The 17,338-nt window shown below is 54.8% G+C and overlaps 6 protein-coding genes across 6 annotated transcripts; 3 read left to right on the top strand and 3 right to left on the bottom strand.

Moving 5' to 3' along the window:
• Positions 1 to 508: 508 nt before the first annotated feature.
• Positions 509 to 1,851, top strand: SLS55_000198 (uncharacterized protein; the record flags this gene model as incomplete). The annotated part of the gene is made up of 2 exons (XM_066771712.1): positions 509 to 516; positions 1,281 to 1,851. The coding sequence occupies 2 exons, from the start codon at positions 509 to 511 to the stop codon at positions 1,849 to 1,851; spliced, it is 579 nt and encodes a 192-aa protein (XP_066636991.1).
• Positions 1,852 to 2,332: 481 nt separating this feature from the next.
• On the bottom strand, positions 2,333 to 6,025 carry SLS55_000197 (uncharacterized protein; the record flags this gene model as incomplete). The annotated part of the gene is made up of 4 exons (XM_066771711.1): positions 2,333 to 2,832; positions 3,617 to 4,237; positions 4,333 to 4,992; positions 5,710 to 6,025. The coding sequence occupies 4 exons, from the start codon at positions 6,023 to 6,025 to the stop codon at positions 2,333 to 2,335; spliced, it is 2,097 nt and encodes a 698-aa protein (XP_066636990.1).
• A 1,073-nt stretch (positions 6,026 to 7,098) lies between these two features.
• SLS55_000196 (uncharacterized protein) lies at positions 7,099 to 8,455 on the bottom strand (the record flags this gene model as incomplete). The annotated part of the gene is given in 2 exon segments (XM_066771710.1): positions 7,099 to 7,358; positions 7,375 to 8,455. 2 exon segments carry the CDS (start codon positions 8,453 to 8,455, stop codon positions 7,099 to 7,101), a joined length of 1,341 nt encoding a protein of 446 aa, XP_066636989.1.
• Positions 8,456 to 9,727: 1,272 nt separating this feature from the next.
• On the top strand, positions 9,728 to 11,182 carry SLS55_000195 (uncharacterized protein; the record flags this gene model as incomplete). The annotated part of the gene is made up of 1 exon (XM_066771709.1): positions 9,728 to 11,182. One exon carries the CDS (start codon positions 9,728 to 9,730, stop codon positions 11,180 to 11,182), a length of 1,455 nt encoding a protein of 484 aa, XP_066636988.1.
• Positions 11,183 to 12,042: 860 nt separating this feature from the next.
• On the bottom strand, positions 12,043 to 12,696 carry SLS55_000194 (uncharacterized protein; the record flags this gene model as incomplete). The annotated part of the gene is made up of 1 exon (XM_066771708.1): positions 12,043 to 12,696. The coding sequence occupies one exon, from the start codon at positions 12,694 to 12,696 to the stop codon at positions 12,043 to 12,045; it is 654 nt and encodes a 217-aa protein (XP_066636987.1).
• A 588-nt stretch (positions 12,697 to 13,284) lies between these two features.
• Positions 13,285 to 14,880, top strand: SLS55_000193 (uncharacterized protein; the record flags this gene model as incomplete). Its single annotated transcript, XM_066771707.1, has 1 exon — positions 13,285 to 14,880. One exon carries the CDS (start codon positions 13,285 to 13,287, stop codon positions 14,878 to 14,880), a length of 1,596 nt encoding a protein of 531 aa, XP_066636986.1.
• Between the last annotated feature and the right edge of the window lie 2,458 nt (positions 14,881 to 17,338).

The following is a 17,338-nucleotide window of genomic DNA, read 5'->3' as shown; positions in this document are numbered from 1 at the left end:
TGATGAGACGTTTTGGGGCGTGGGGGACGGAAAGGGTGGGGAGGGGGTTAAGGCGTTTCCGTTGATCCCGTATAATGGACATGGGTGGCATGATCCGGTGAGGGGCGGGAAGGTTGTTAGTGATGCGCTTATGCCGAGTGAGTATAAAGAGGGCAAGAGGGATTGGCAGGCGGCGAGCTTTGAGGAGAGTTATCCGAGGGGGTTGAGGGAGAAGGTTCTGGAGGAGTGGGCGGGGATGGGGTTTGAGAAGAAGAACTAAGAGTGTCGGTGACGAAAGAAATTGCTCCCTCCCACCCACCCGCATCTGCCTTTTAAAGATGTTGGTATAAGCAGTTGAATACAAGATCCGGATACGAATGTGCGTATTTAAAATTAACGTTTACGTCCGGATCTTGTATCCAACTATCCACCCATCATCTCATATTGATTTTTTCTCTTTTTTTTTTTTGGCTGTAAGGCAGATGCCGCCGTGGGGCGTGTAATTTCTTTCATCATTAGTGAATGAACGATGCCAAAGTGCGGCTGGCGGCTTTACACCACGAATGCTTTTCGAAAATGGCCACACACAGGCAGCGCGTCTGCTCCGTCCTCAGCAATCTTAAGCTTGACGTGGAGATGTATCGCACCCGGTGATATATATACGCAGGTAGTTGGAGCTCATGTCTGGATGTATACGTGAAGTTTTGAAACGTACGTCTCTGTCCGGACGTTTGCTTCTACTGCCCATCGTGAAGAGGGCGTAGTATGTCTGTCCGGCTTTCTTTTTCCTCCTTCAATTACTCATGTACTTTCTGTTCAGATCTTTTCCATTTCCTCGTCTGCGGAAGCGAGCATACGTGGGCCAAGCCGATAGGAGTCTTGTGACAAAGTAGTTATATTTTGCAGAAAAGGAACAACAGATCGTCTAAATGCCAGCGGAGAGGAAAATCTTCTTGCCGCGATTGTGCAGCAACCACCATCAGAGGACACTGTCTCGGAACTGACGCAAAACCTCAGCGCCCAACGTTTTACAGCAGAAGCTGTCAGTGGCAGAATCCAAGCTCGATACAGAATTCGAACAAGAGGCGCAGCGAATCCTTGCCCAAACAGAACAGCAATACGAACAGAAATTGTCCGGGGTATTCGATACACCTTTAACGCCGAAGGTGAGCCTCTGAGAGTGGCTCCAATGCTGGGACATTGCTGAACCAGACGCAACAAAACATTTCACCACACTCGTTCCGGACGATGAGGATGGCACAAACCTCTCTTTCATGAACAGGATGGAACACGCCACGCAGGAGCAAGCGCCACTTCCCCTCGACATCCGGAGCCAGTTCTCCTCGCATCAACGAGGAGCGCATCCCGCAGGATGCGCTTCCGCGTTTTACCGCCCAGGCGGTCGGGCAGATGGCCCGGAACTACGAACGCACCAGAACCATGATCGGCAACCCCGCCAAAGAGGCGCTGGAAGAGGTGACACGCGATGCGGATACAGCTGCCGACATCATCAGCGAGCTTATCGCTGAAGGAGCAGACGATCAGACTGCCCTACGCCAAGTGCTGAACATGATCAAGAGGATCGGGAAGACCTCGCATAAGGCCAGCAAGGCCGTCCAGACCGGGTACGTCACGGTCACTCAGGACTTCCAGCAGACGATCAAGAACATGGGAGCAGCCTCCAGAGTATACGCCAACGGAATAACCAAACCTTCCCTCCGCGACGGCGACATATGGCTTCAATTTGAAGCAGGAGAGGTTGAAATACCCTTGGATTTCGATGTCAACGACCAATCGGAACGCTACGCGGCGTGGGATAAATGGAGAGAAGAAATCTTACTCCTTCAACTACAAGCGATTCGTGAAGCGTAACGCCTTGCAAATGTGGTTACGAAAGCTTGGCAAAACATTCTTCTACTGCGCTCGTAGGTGCGGTTCTTGTTAATGCACGAAGCTCTGGCTGTACCGATTTGCTACAGCGATTTCCTGCGATTTCCCCTGGAAAGCTTCACCACACATATTTGCACGGCGGGTGGCACAAGAGATTGCCCGCGCGCATTTGCCTTGATACAGGATCTGCATTGTTGCATTCGTGGAGGCAGTTGAATACAAGATCCAGACGTAAACGTTGGTTTAAAATGCCAAAATATACGTAGAGATCTTGTATTCAACTGCCCATGTAAGAAAGAAAAGCCGTGTTTGACGCGATCAGCGTCGGACAGTGGTGAGATGTGATGTGTGATGCTATTGGATGGCGTGCCAGCGGCGGCTGGCATGCCTGCTATCTGTGCACGGTCCTGCCTGATCGATCCGAGGCAGGGACCGTGTCAACCTCCCCCCTTCGGAGGAAAAACTACCTGCTACCTCTTTTAAGGGTAGTAAGGGAGTGAAACTGCAAGCCAGTCTTGGGACCGTAAATCCTAAGCTCAGTGCTGTCTCGAATATCTCCTCTTTGCGTGAAGTGGTGTTGGAACAATGTGTGACTGTCGGAACATCCACAAGACCCAGACAACTCCGGCTTCAGGTGGTATATCTTTAACTTAAGGAACTTTTGGTTGGACTTGGGTTGACTCTTCTCGGAATTCATCTCAACTCTGTTGCCCGTAAACCCCTTGAGAACCTCCACGACATCCGTGACGTGCTTTGGAATTTGACCCGTTTTCGGCTTCAGCTTGCCGTAGTAGTCCATCTTGGGTTTCTGAAGCGGTCGGTCATTGTTGTTAACCTCCACTTCAAAGGTTTCTAATGCCAGCTTAACCTTCTTGACTCTTCGTGCAGGAATTCCGTCCTCGGAATCATCTGGTTCTTGGGATGCTGGCTTAGTCGTTTCCTTGCCTTGGGTTGCTTGCACACCTGCCATGTTGTCCGTAACTGTACGGACGGCCTCCTAGACTTCCGGCATAACGAATTCTTGTTCCTCTTCCCATGAGTCTTGCAATGCCGCTGACCACCAGTAAAGAAAATCATGCGCCTAGACAAAGAGAGCTTGAAAAACTTTTCCGCCGTTCCTTCCGCAGAAATCAAAACTCTTTGCTCCTCTCATGTAGCGCCAGTTGCAGCGCCAGCCAGAATCCATACACCTTCCTTCAGGTATCTTCCATTCTCTTTGCCGATTGTTCCGGGTCGCGAAATGCCTTGTAAGTTCGCTCCGGTTGTGCATCTGTCTCTGGTCCTTCGGGCTCGCTGTCTGGGGGTACGTAGTGGACGTAGCGGTCATCGTCCTGGTGTTTGAAACTTTCTACCCAACTTTCCATGAGGGTTGTAAGGTCCATTCTACAGTCAGCCGGCAGCTGCCTGATGTTCCCTAGCAGCTCGTAGCCCAGGCGGCTCAATCACATCGCGCGCCTGTCGATGATAGTGCCCGTCTGCTAGAGATTTCTTCCTTCTAAAATTATGCAAACCATTTCGTAACCCACTCGCGCTCGCCACAGCTTCCGTCATTCCTGCCGAATCCACCAGCGTCGCCTTCAAGGCAAAACCAACCCTCCCCGATTGCCACAGAAGAGCAGCACCCTCACTAAAAAAATTCCTTTGCTCCTTGTCGAGCCTGTTGTAGAGGTGCCGAAGGTGATTTTCGTATCCGGAACTTCTGGTGTAAGTGGGGTCGACATCGTTCCAGGAACACCCAAGACCATACCCCAGAAGTCGGAGCCGCTGCCGCCATCCATAGGCGTTTCCGCAAGAGCATTCATCGAGTCGTACTCTTCTTGCAGCCATTGAGACGTGGCGGAGCAGGTCACCCGAGCGGGCAGGGTCGTGTCGAGCATGTCCAAGGGAAAATCTGCAGGCGGAACGTCAAAAGAAAACTTTCTGCTGGATCTGGCGACCCAAGACACCCTGCCTTCCAGGACACGATCGAACTTTCTCAGCTTGCTGTACAAATGCACAGCTGTCAGTGTGCCCAAAATGGGGCACACCATCCGTTGGGTGCCTTGAGGAACGATTGTCACCTCAATATGCAGGGCTCTGAGGCGTTTGCTAACCTTGACGTTGTGCTGATACTTCATCACAAAGGTGGCAGCATGAGCGGCGTTCACAGCCTCCATCTCGTACAGGTATCCAACACGATGTACGTTGAGGAACGTCGACCTGGTGCCGTAGAACTTGGACGTGTTCCTAGGCACCAACGGCCATGCCTCTGTCTCATCGTCGGGCGGGCGCAGAAAGTTAGGGACGTCGGGAAACTCGCCCTTCATGCGAAACTCGTAGAATGGCTCGTTTGCGATGGTATGGTAGCGCGCATCCCTTGAGTACCACCCTGTGTTGCATGGTGTTCCTCTCGCGAGATGCCGAGCCTGGAGCCACTGTTGAAACGCATGGTCGGTGGTGGCACGGTTCGGGTCTGACTTCCACCAAAATGTGCAAAGCCTCGCATCGCTTGCCGCCTCTGTGTGATTTTGTAGATAGGGTGCACTTTGCTGGCCGCGTCTCTTGGAGCGGGCTTGCCGATGAAGCGGAAGGCAGCCAGTTTGCAGTCCATTTCGGGGCTGAACTTGCGTACCGCGGTTGAAGCGGGGTCGTCGCCTCCGAGCAGTTCGAAGGTGACGTTGGTGCACTCGTCTGGGTCTAGCATGACATCGTTACCCCGGGAGGCCTTTGCCGCGTCCAAAGTAAAGACTATCATCGGCAACAGGGCAGAGGAGAATGTCTTGCTGCGGATGCTGTATGAATCGAAGCTTCCATAGAAAGCAGATCCAGAGTCGGTCTGAACCTCCAAGATCGTCGCCCTCCAAAATGTCGGCGGCTTGTAACTAGCCTTGACATAGTCCGTTAGACCTTGCGTGAGCCATTCTGGAAGCGGCCGGACTCCTTCTTCATCTGCTTTGACTTCGGCGACGAAGTCTTGGGGTTGGTCATGTAGCTCCTCTGCTACTCCACCTTCCAGGTCATCGGGCACTTTGCCTTTTGCGCGGTTGTCGTATTGCGGTGTGGAGATAGACTCGTCTTTGGATGTTGGGACCGTATTCTCGTCACCATGTTCGATTGGCATTGTCTCGAACTCTGCAAGAACGTCTGCATGTTGGTGTCTTGGGTTGTATGCCATCTTGTCTTTCTTTTGTTTTTTTACCGCTCAGCAGAAAAAACAACAATTCGACGAATACGGAAGTAGATCCTTGTGAAGGGCTGAAGGGGAGGTCAGCTAGTGATGTTGTGAGTGGATAAGATTTGACTTACGATCGTGTGGTCGCGGCGACAGTAGAGACCTGTTAGGATCACGAGCGACGGAATGGCCAGCCAGCGAAGGCGGGATGGTGAGTTTGATGCTCGGGCTCCCTTCCGGCTACCGTGTGGATGATGATGATTCCAGACTCTGAGCCCATGAACAGGTCAGGTGTCGTCAGAAAGTGACGGAAGACTTGAGCCATCATCTGAACTCCTCCAATGTGGGTAGTGGAATCCATTGTCTAGACATATTTGCACGTATTTTAAACTGACATTTACGTCTGGACAATGGATTCAACTCCGTACGTAAATATGATGCACCATCCGTACGAGCATCGTTCCGTCAGTGTCGAAGCGTGATGGTTTTTCTTTCTTGTAGCACGGAACCCGAGGGTCCCCTTCTTCATCGCCGCCAACACGTTCCTGTCCCGAGGCGCAGTAGTTCCACCCGGCCTGCGGCAGACCATCGGCTCGGGACAGAGCTTCAGGCTCGCGAACTGTGCCGTTTCAGGATGCTGTCGCGATTCTTGACGAGCCTGTGCCTAGTGACTAGAGGATCCCCATCACTGCTAACAACGCGGCTGAGAGTGGAGGTTCCCATCTCGGTCGAGACTGGGCTGGTCGGCGCGTGCTGAATGACGATTCCCTGGGTGGGATCACCAGTCAAGATCAGAAGGCTGGGATTCTTAGTTCCCATAAGCGCCAACGCAGCCGAAGGGTCCTTTATCGTGGATGCCTCGTCAACTATGAGCACTTCTGCATCGTAGCTGTACTCATCGAACTCTTGTACAGTCCCCAAAGTGCTGCAGACCGCCTTCATCTCGCTCAAGCGCTGCGTCATGAACTCTTCTCTGGTGATTTCCGATGGTGTCGGCCTCGGCATGAGGCATGAAGAGCTGTCCGGCTGGAACTGGCGGTGAGGATGGAGCATCCGCCGACGGAGCGGGCGTGGTAACGGTGATAGGAAGCGCGGCGGCAAAAGATCTACTGGCCAGCAGAAGGCGCCGCAATGGTGAGATCCTCTCTGCAAACTAGCGTTCGAGTGAAGGTGAGAGATGCTTCGCTAGGGTGACGCGGCAAATGCATGAATCGATGTCGTACGGCGGCAAGACGGCCCTTGCGGATAATAGCTGGAGCGGGAAGCCGCGCAGCTGGGTGTCAAGTGTGGAAGGATGCGTTGAGCTGTGCATCGAGGTTGTGAGCCAAGCTGAGCGAAGGACGCGTTGCGGTGCGCGGCATGGCGGAGGTCTTCTTAAACGAGCGGGTGTGAAGCAAGCGCAGTGCCATGAATGAGAGCGAAGGGTGGGGTCGGCGATGTAGAAGACGAGGGCGAGGGAAGGACGGTGACGAGGGTGTGGCGAGAGGTAGAAGGAGATAGCCGGGTCGGCTGATGACATCACAGACGGGAGCGCAAATGAAAACTCTTCAACCAGTCTCACTTTGGGGAGGTGCGCAGTGTCTCGTTAAGCCTAACAGAATGGTACTGGACACTGGACTACCCGGCCGCGTGCGGGCGTTTGCTTCGACTCCTCGTGCAGCATGTAGCCAAAACTCCGCCTCAATGTCCAGGGATTTGTCTCAGCAGTCCATGGAGCAAGTACCTTACGACACTCATGAATGTCTGGAGTTTTGAATTGAGTAGTTCTACGCTAGAGCCGCCATCCGCTACGTAATCACCTCTTTCGTCTGCCCATTCAAAGAACGTCTAGACCAAATCTTCTGAGAAAGCCATCAAATTACCAAAAAAAGGAACAACAAAGCAAAGTCCTCGGCTTTCGTGACGCGTAGAGCTGAGAAGAAAGAAGAAACGATAGGACGCAATGGCCCTATCCATGAATGACGAAGTCTTGGAGATCTGGCTTCTGGGAATTCGGCATGGCACAATGGCCATGCCCTGCAAGGTGGGTATGAGTGGAAGCGTACCGCAAAGGCGTGGCACAATGGTCACACCGGAGATTATTCGTCTGTCATGGTCTCGACGATTTCGGGTTGTGGTTCCAACGGGAAATGCTGCTTGAATCTTGCCCAGACGTCCGGAGGAATTTGGAAATTCTTCTTGGCGATACACTCATCGATGGCGTCTTTCCACTTCTTGAAGGCGGCCGGGTTGGGAATAGATGCCTTGAGCATGCGCGCCAAGTTGGACGACAGCGCCGTCGATTGATAGGGAATTAGCTTTTGGATGTAGTCGTAGTACACCCGGTAGGGGGGCAGTCCTGACCTAGCACTCACGCCGTACGTGCGGGTAGATGGAATCGAGGTCATGTGCGGCGTCATCGTTTCCTGTGTGCGTGGACCGAGATAGCCTGCCATCCCTCCAGCCTGGAGTGCACACCTTGGGGCCAAGGAAGATCTTTGCTTCTGCCTCTTTATTTTCCGACCATGACGCATCTTGGACAGCATTCTGAAGTGCAGTCTCCGGAATTGATGAGAATAGCAGCGAAAGTGTCGTCAACATCTGTACTTGTTCCTTGGTTGTGAGCACCGGTTTTTGGTCCGTCATGAACTCTTCCGTCATCCAGGCAGGCGTATCGAGTTCGCCCTGCTCGATCAACTCCTTGATAAGAGGTTCCGCTGGCTGTGTCATGCCGTTCTCCTCGCAGCGTAGTCTTGTCGCGAAACCATCCGAATTTCCGGGTACTGGTGGTCCCCAGAAGATCTCACACGCTCGGAGGATGAAAACATCCAGGTAAAAGCTTTCGGTGACTTGGTCGTCGGGGAATGAGTCGAGAAACGAGCGCTGGAAGAGCTTGCAGTAACCGGCGGCCCTTGCTACAGCGTACGGGTTGAGTATCGCACCAGCCTCCGGATACCGTGTCTGAAGCTTCTCGAAGAGCTCGAAAGCAGCCTCTCGCTTGACAAGGTACTTCTCCGGCAGAAGGTTCTTCGTCTCGCTATGGAGACTACGTCCGTCAAGAATGCGATGGATACCGCAAATTGCGTACCCGGTGTACAGCAGGCGAATGTCGCGGCTGATCTCGATAAGCTCCGACTCACTGAGGACGCCAGTCATGTGTGCTTCCTTGAGGATCTTGTAAAGTTTGTTAGCTTCGCACACCTTAGCTTGCTGGCGTTGACTTACAATATATCGCTCCCTCAAAGGCACGAGCTTTTCGCGGAGAGTGACCTTGATAGAGGTAGAGTGATAGGAGAATTGGTCCGGTGCGATGAGTCTGCCGTCCTCAAGCCGGTATTCCACCTCGCCGTCCTCGGTGAGCGTGGCCCAAACCCCCTTGCCGTTGTCGGCGACGCCGAGCGACGTGCGAGCCGTGCCCACGGACAGAGACCAGATGCGACGAATTTCAGGATCCATGGCTGGCGACGGGATCCGCTGCGGACCGTTAGTTGCGTTATTCGAGGTAGATTGTGCTCATGGAAGGGGATAACGCGTACATATCAAGAGGCTGCGTGTGAGGTTCGTCGCGCAGTAGCGCAGCGATCTGGAGTTGGGTTGTAGAGTAGAGGAAGTGGAGGGCGCGGTTGGAAAAGAGCGGGCGGCAGAAGAACCATGTGCGGCGAGCAAGGCAGGCGCGACCAGCTGGCCAGCCTCGCTACGATTCCTTGTTCTGGACTAGCTTGGACTACATCATGTGCCCGGGGCTGTCTTGGGGAATCACTCGCTCTCAGCCAGCGGCCGCACTAAATCACCTTCACTTGAAAACAACGTCGTGGCCGGGTGGATACTCGCTTTACACTCTCCGTCCAGGCAACAAGCCTATGCGAATCTACTAAAACCATAGGTAGTTGAATCTAATTTCTGGATGCATCTGTGCGCATTGAAGACTTGCGTTCACCTCCGGACCTTGGATCAACTGCCTATGAGCGAAGGGTGATAGCGTCATCAATGGAGTTTAGAGGATTTAATACTGCAGACACCTCCAGCATCGGATTTATGACCGCCAGCTTAGCCCCTATGTCCTATTGTGTGCTCCTATTGCAGACGATGCGCGCATCCGGAATTCGTGGTTTGGGTGTCGTCTGAGCACAGACACCCAGACCGGCTTGCCGACGAGCCCACTCTGACGACTCGAAGCCAGATGAAGTTGGTGAAGGTCTTTCTATTACTTTTTGGAGCATCACCATACAATCAGTCAAGTGAGGCCAGGGGAAGTGAGGTGGCTCTCAGGTGACTTCCCGGCGAGCACCCCTCTACCTTCCTACCCGGCGAAGCTTCCTTGATCACTACACCGCCGGGGCCCGCCTTTCGTATATCTCCATACTGGTCTCCACATCAGCTGTCACACCCATCTTGACCGCCCGCATAATCTGGCAGTCATTATGTCTATGCTTCGGCAACTCGCTGGAGACCCGAGCTATCGCCTACCGATCAAAAGTCTATTTTGCAATCCTACACAACAACTAGACTTATCACATCTCTCGAGGAGCTTCTTTCCAACGCTAGCGCTTACTCTCCACTATATTCGGCCTTCGGGCTGACGTTATTGCCCCGCACCGAAGCACAGACGGAGATAGCAAGGGTGATGGGGCGCTAAATCCGCGACGATCATGAGGGACATCAGCACACATAAAACATTGACACTTGCAGTCCACTTGCAGTCCACTTGCACCACAGACGACCTTCACCATGGCCCGCTCCACGCTGCTCGAAAATGGAACCGTCATCTCCTTCGACGAGGCCAGCCAATCGCTGAAAGTCCTGCACAACACATCGGTGCTAGTGACGGGCGACCGCATCGCCGCCATCTTCGACTCGGGCTCGTCCGACTCGACTGATGTCCCAGCAGACGCTGAAAGGGTGGACGCGACCAACAAAATCATCTCCCCCGGCTTCGTCGACACGCACCGCCACGGCTGGCAGACGGCGTTCCGCACGCTCGCGCCGAACACGACGCTTGCCGAGTACTTCTTCCGCTACGGCCAGTACACGCAGGCGCGGAGCGTCTTCACGCCCGACGACATCTACTACGGCCAGCTCGCGGGCATCTACGAAGCCCTTAACGCGGGCGTGACGTCCATCCTCGAGCACGCGCACGGCACTTTCTCGCCCGAAGCGTCGGCCGCCTCGCTCGAGGCTTCCATCGACAGCGGCGTGCGCATGTGGTGGTGCTACGGCTTCAGCGGCGTCGACGACGCCTCCATCGCCGACTTCAAGGTGCAGGCCGCGCACCCCAAGCTCGCCGCCACCCCCCTCGTCCAGTACGGCATGGCCTACGACGGCTGGTCATCCGCCAAACCCGAGGAAATCGCCACCGTCGTCGCCCTCGCGCGCGACACCCCCGGCATCGCCGCCTTCACCACGCACTCGCTCGGCGGCCCGTGGCACGTCGACAACGGGCCGTCGACTCTCGCCGCGGTGGCATCCGACTTCCTCGCATCGTCCCCCTTCCCCATCGTCTTCTCGCACGCATCCTTCCTCACCCCATCCGACGCGGCGCTCCTGCGCCAACACGACGCCCACGTCTCCATCACCCCCGAGTCCGAAATGCACTACGGCCACGACCACCCCGGCCCGCCGCACGCCATGGACCAGGCCGCGCTCGGCGTCGACACGCACTTCACCTTCTCCAGCGACATCGTGACGCAGGCCCGGCTGTGGCTGCAGACGGTGCGCCGCGGGGCGTACCGGCGCACGCTAGAAGGGTGGGCGATTCCGACAACGAACCCCATGAGCGTCAACCAGGCCTTCCTGCTGGCCACGCGCAACGGCGGCCGCGCATTGCGCCGCGATGATGTTGGTGTCGTGAGGGTAGGCGCGGTTGCGGATTTGGTTGTGTTTGATGGGGCCAGCCCGAATATGCTGGGGTGGGATGATGCGGTGGCGGCGGTGCTGCTGCATTCGAATGTTGGCGATGTGCGTGATGTTATGGTTGGAGGTGAGTGGCGCAAGCGCGACGGTAGGCTGGTGACGCGCCAGGATAGGGCGGAGGTGGAGGAGAAGTTTTTGAAGAGTGCGAGGCGTATTCAGAAGGTTTGGAAGGATACGCCGCTGCCGGAGTTGAAGGGCGAGTGGAAGCCCGGCGTCGCGTTTAAGCAGACTGAGCAGCAGAATGTCGTGAGGGGCGAGGGCACCGGGTATTGAGTCATGCTGCTGGCTGGCTGGCTGGCGCGCTAGGTATGCGCTCCGCAACTTGCCTGTTCGGTTTAGCGGTCGCGTCGCGTCACAGCCCCGGCCGGCGGGCATCTGCCTCACGGGAAAATTCGCCGTGGGATGGGTCGGGTGGTTGGATATAGGATCTGGACGTAAATGTTAAATTTAAATGCGCACACTCAAATCCGGATCTTGTGTTCAACTGCTTATATCAATATCTTTGAAAGGCAGAGGCGGGTGGCAGTGTCTTTTGTCACCAGCCGTGGCGTGTGCGGGGCGCCCGGCGGGACGGTCGCGCAGGTGGGCCAGCACCAGCAGCTTACCGAACATCTGGCTCCGCCGAAGACGTCACACGTTTTCTACGTGGGCAGTCGACTGTGCCTTTTCTGTTCGTTCCCATATATTTGTCCGGATATTGAACCCATCTGCCACTGAGCATCTGGTGCAGTATTTTCTCCAGAATCAAGCGAGACGCATCCCACACACATGCTGCAAAATTCAGGACACTCGCGAGAGCCTCCTGGGCAAGAATTGTGATTTCATTCTCGGATAATTATTCAAGCCTGGTGCTGTTCCCGCCATGATTTCGCAAATCCTGTCAGAGTTTTCCTTTCCCGTCGCCGTTTTTGGTTAGTGAATTCCACGCCAGCTTCGCAGCTGGCCGTTGTAGTCAGTACGGCACAATGGCCGCACTCTTCTGAAGATCTTGCAAGTGTCTCCATGACGGAGATTGGTAGACCTTACTTCGCTTGGTGATCCCCATCCTTCTTGCCTCCGGCATAGGCCTGTCGTGCATCCATCAGCTGGAGAGCTGCGCGGGCTACGTCGTCTTGGCTCTGTCTGCCCTTGCTCTATCCCCAGCCATAGAACGGCTCCGAGACCCGAGTGTACTCTTTATAAAGCGCATCGCAGAAGGCCTTCTTGCTGTCAGGGATGGGGCCGTTGGCATTGATGAACTCCTCATACGCGTCACTCCAACACTCCAATACCTCGCCTTCTCCCATTGGGAGGACGTCCGTCTTACTGTTGTAGCGCTTGGGTACGAGCTTGATGTATTCCTGGTACTGTTCGTACGTAGACTTGGCGTCGTTCTCGTACTTCCAAGTCAAGTATTGATGAACTGGAACGTACTCTTCTGCCTCCAGGTATCCGAAAGGGTTGTAATCGGTGTCATAGATACTCTTGGCTATATCCGGATGGTTGCGTTCGATCATGAGCAACAGTTCATAGAAGTATTCCTTAATGACGAACGGGATCAGGTAATCGCCGTCCAAGTCATCGTTCGTAAAGGCGTACTCCCTGATGAGATCGGTGAGGCCCCTGTAATATTTCTCTGCAGAGTCCAACATGATTGTGAGCTGACTGCCTATAATCCGAATCGGTCCATGGTGACCTCCAACGTCGATGTAAAGGACGTTGTTCCGCTCCTGCGGCGCGGTGTCCTCGATATTCGGGTTGTGCGGCTGGACGCCGGTCGTGTCGCTAGAGGGAGGGTTGTCAGCCATGGTGCGCTGTTGTGTCGCTGGTCGATGAAGGTGGAGTTGATCGGCGTGCGACGGGGGCGGGTCAAAGGTGCGCGGGCGAAAACCTCAAGGCAGCAGCCAGGTCAGATTTTCGACCAATTACATCATCGAGCAACGGCGGCAGCCCGGTGCTCCACGGCGCTATCTCGGCAGCGGGTTCTGTAGCGACACGAGCACGCAAGAACCGTTCTGTTTCTTGTCTTCCGTCACCACCTGCAGCTGCTGCCCGACTTTATTTGACGGCTTCCTCTATGCCAAAGCCCCTACGCTGCCCAGCTCATCGCTCTCGAGGATATCCAGGTCATCCCCTACTCCGCAGCTGGGACGATTGCATACCCAGCGCGTTCTTCCACGCGGCGGTCCAGATCTTCTGCTCTACGCCTGTCTGCGCTGCAGCCGAGGCGAGGAAGCTCCAAGCTCACCATCGCCCCGCTCGGCTACCCATTGTGGTAGTGCTTCTCCTCGCTCGAGATCGCTCACCGCCAACCTCACCCGCCCACCTCAAGCTCACAGTCATCTAGCTTGGCTATCCATTGTGGTAGTCACTTCTCCTCGCTCGGTTGAACTAACATGAAGATGGAGTCATCCTGGGAAGAAGACACTGGCCCGGTTGAACAGTGGGTGAACAAAGAAGAAGAAAAAAAGGTCCTGAACAGGAACTCGCGAGAGCCTCTCATCTATCGGGAGCTCGTAGCCTTCGGCCCGCCTCCACCGCACTGCAGACCGGTTTATGTCAACGACCATGGCAACGGGAAGATCAAATACGAATTCGTCTTTCGGAACGCGAACGGAAGCAATGTCAGGTGCATGGTCGATTGCCACCCACTATCGGGAAAGGCGACCAACACCATCGATCATCCCAAATCGGTCCAGGAACCACGCCCACAAGTACAGCTGGAGGCCGCAGGCTTTGAAAGACCGCCGCTGGAGTACATTGCCACCGACTGGCAGTGGAACACGATCGACGATCCAGAAGTGGCTTCGTACGAAGCCATCAAAGTTTCGAGGATGGCTATAGGATTGCCTCACCCGTCAATGGAGTCCTTCGAAAGGGTGAGGGCGAGAGTGAGGGATGCGATGGGGGATGCTGTCAACGATCCACCCCAGCCGTATCACCCCTGTGACACGGCCTTCAAACTTCTCCAACAGGAGCCATTCTTGGCAGAGATTGCACGACAATTCGGCCTGTCAGTAGTGATCGCCCAACCCATTGGCGCAACTGACAATGTGGACCTGACATTCAAGCGGGAGTCTCCCGGAATTTTCTTCAGATGGGCCTGCGGGCGGTACCAGGAGTTTTACCCTCCAATCTTCCTCGGCAGATATGTAGAGAGATGGTACTATCTGGTGGCAAAGAAGGAATCGCTCTACGACATGTTCACCAGCGTGGACACCGATATCCTGACCCACAATCTGTGGGCGGGCTTGCGAAAGAAGGGTTTCCCGCTGTCGTTGACGGGATTTTGCACATCACTCCCATATCTCAACCAACTCTTTCGCTTGGGCGAAGAGATTCCGCCAGCACTGGTCGATGATTTCTTCCTACACCTCGTTCGCACTTTCCTCAATGACGAGACCTGTGCCGTGGCGACCAGGACATACTCCCCTCCAGAGATCGCGACAGAGTCCATGATGACTCGGGATCTGCTGCAAACTCTGATCATGCAGACGAAAAATGGCACGATGAGGAAAGTTTCCATACTCTTGGATGACCTTACTCAAGAATGCAACAAGATGTGCTGGCTGAGGGAACGCGCACGAGCACAACACGGCCTGCCTGACTACTCTGGTCCTTCGGTAGAAGAAGTCGAGAAGGAGCTCGTTGCGATGCGGAAGAGATGGAGGATCATCAACCTCGAAGCGTTTCGAGAACCCGCAGCGGGCCAGCCCATTGTGGCTGGCCGTATCGTCCAGTTTCCATCACAGGAAAAGGAATTCGCGAAGCCGAATACCGCAAGCCCGGCGCAACTGCGTCAGTCACTGGGCTACGTGGAGGTTCATAATGAAGAGACACCCCCTCCAACCGTGCTTCGTCAGGCCACCAAGCCTTTGGAGCCTCCCTCCCAACCCAAAGTGTTCGGCGAACGTTACGGTCTTCCCTGCGAGAAAGACGGAGTCACCTGGACTCATGATTGGAGACCCAAGGACTCGAGCATTGATGTGTAGTCTTTGACTACACTTCCCTCAACAACAACATCCTGCTGCACCCATTATAGTGTAGCTTCGTCCCCTAGGGTTTCCGGTACAGCAACTTCTTTTCTTCCGCCCATGCAAAAATCTCTTCTTTTGTTCTATGCGAATGTTTTTTCTGTGTCGTCTTTGGCTACACAGTGACACTCCCTTCTACAGCAAGCACTATTCCTCATCCATTATAATGAGGAGGACGCAAGGATATCCGGTATAGCAAATATTTTACCGCTCAGCGGGAAATAATCCAAATTCTTTTGGTACAGCGAGTTGCGTCCACGGCGCTGTTGGCAGTTCGGGGCCAAGGGATTTCGTCGCCAGATGCTGAAACGGTAGCGCTTTCAGCGCGCTTTGGGGGCATGCGTTCGACAGTGCGGAGGTCGTTATGAGACATGGCAGCGGCATTCAGAACGTGGGCATGTGATCCCGGAAGGGGCTGGGCCAGGTAGCTAGTGCGTTTGGAACGCTTTAGCGTCATGGATTTCGAGCGTAGCCTTAACTAAATCAAATTCTCACATTCCTCAAACAAATATTGCGTGTAATGGTACTTCAATTGACGCTCATGTTCATTCATACAGCCACGAACGGTTTCGGGCTTTGCACCAGCGAAGAGAAGATCCGAGCCATCACATCGCTGCGATTTCCCTCAAACGCTCAGCGAGCTGAAGGTGTATATACCTCGGCCTTACCGGATGGCTCCGCCAGTACTGCCCGTACCACTCACAGCTGGCCGAACCTTCGCAGCAGGCCAAGACCAGGCTCCTCCTCAAAGAATGGGCCCAACGCAGGTGCAAGATCGCGGAGCGGAAGACGCTCGTACGAGCGTCAAAGGCAGCGAACCCCGAAACACAGCGGCAGAAGATCGCGTACGACGCCGTCCAGGCAGGCCCAGTTCGCGACCCCAAGGCAGATGCGGGCGGGCGATTTTCTTTTCTCGTTCGCTGTGGGATGGGATGCTTGTCGCGCCAAGGGTCTAAGCTACGGCCATGGCAGTAATGGCATTTGTGCGAGAGACGAGCAATGCATGTGGTGCGTCTTTGGCGCCAAGTCCTTCCAGAGTGTTGTGGTGGAGACAGTCAACACTTTTGTGGGAAGCGACGCATCTCCAGGATAGTGTATTTTCGAAGTCTCGACGCGAGGGCCACAGGCTATGTCGGAAAGCACCGAGTATATTGTGTTGAATATCTACCTAGTATGTCTACAATAGGAACGACTTGCAACACTTTCTTTCCCTTCATCCCTGTGTGTTGCTTTGCTACGTGCATTGTGATTACTGCTTCACAAGTAGCCGTGTTCGCGGGTCCGTTCAAGCCGTTTTCTGTCTACGACATGCCGGATAGCATGGCCGGTAAGCTGCCGTAATTTCCCGAGCCATACGGAGAGGGACGGCGTTGGATATTAGCGAAGATGGCATTGTGCCGGGGGGAACGGATGATGCGGCGGAAAGGAGGTGGAGGTTGTGGACGCCCAAGGACCGACAGGATGTTCCTTTGATACCAGCCTCGAGCCAGCCAAAACATCGAGTGAGCCTTTGCTCCCGTAATATCCATTCCTCCGACAGAACGGGCAGCTTGTTCTCCGGTAGATCTCATCCAAGAAGCCGAGTTCAGCTCTCTCCAGCCCGACGGGATTGTAGGTTCTCAGTCTGGGTGATTGGTCTTCGGTTGTGACCCGGAACTTATCGATTGGGATGTTAAGCTGGCGGCAACTCTCAAAGATTTCCGGCTGCCAGTGCTAGGTCTACGAAAACGTTGGATTTCTGGTCCTGCTCGAACAAGTGGGTGCATGCTCGGGCGCAGCCGGGGCGACTTTCTGCGCTTCTTAGGGACGGGAGGCATTTTGGTGAGAGCCCGGGAAAGCGAGGGGAGATTCTCGATGAGAGATTGGAAAGACCCCCACCTTGAGGAAGGTAACCTCGTGCCTCCTCAGGCAGCAGCCACAGCGCAGCCCCGAGAATTCTCCGCCCCGATGGCTGCCTAGGTAAGCCAGCTGAGTTCTTCCTTCTTCGCTCTCTAGTTTCTTTCTCCATGCCACAACTTCCACGTCTTCACGTCGCCGACAGCGCCCCAGAGGCTGCGCAACACCACGGTTCCCATCCATGACCCACCTGCGCAAACCGTCTCTCCTGCACGCACTGTTCCAGGCACGAGTCGCTACCGGCTGCACCAATGGTCGATTTTGAGCTTGCCGAGCTTGACGCTGCATCTGCAACATGAGCCCTACGATCTCCAATACCGTGCGATGATGGAATATGACGTCCAAGCGACACCCTACACTGGCCGCTTCGCTTCTGGACATAGCGACAGTGCTATTGCCGGCCACCGCAGTCTCCACCGGGGGCCGCCAAGGGGTCTCGGCCCATCAGATGCTCGGCATGTGCTACCTCTGATGACATTGCAGTTTCGGTCTGATGAACCGCCTACCTCGAAGCAAGATG

The sequence above is a fragment of the Diplodia seriata genome, assembly GCF_021436955.1.
Source record: "Diplodia seriata strain FDS-637 chromosome Unknown scaffold_1, whole genome shotgun sequence".
NCBI classification, from domain to species: Eukaryota; Fungi; Ascomycota; class Dothideomycetes; order Botryosphaeriales; family Botryosphaeriaceae; genus Diplodia; species Diplodia seriata.
Note: the sequence above shows the minus strand (reverse complement) of the source record. Positions and strands in the feature narration are given on the sequence as shown.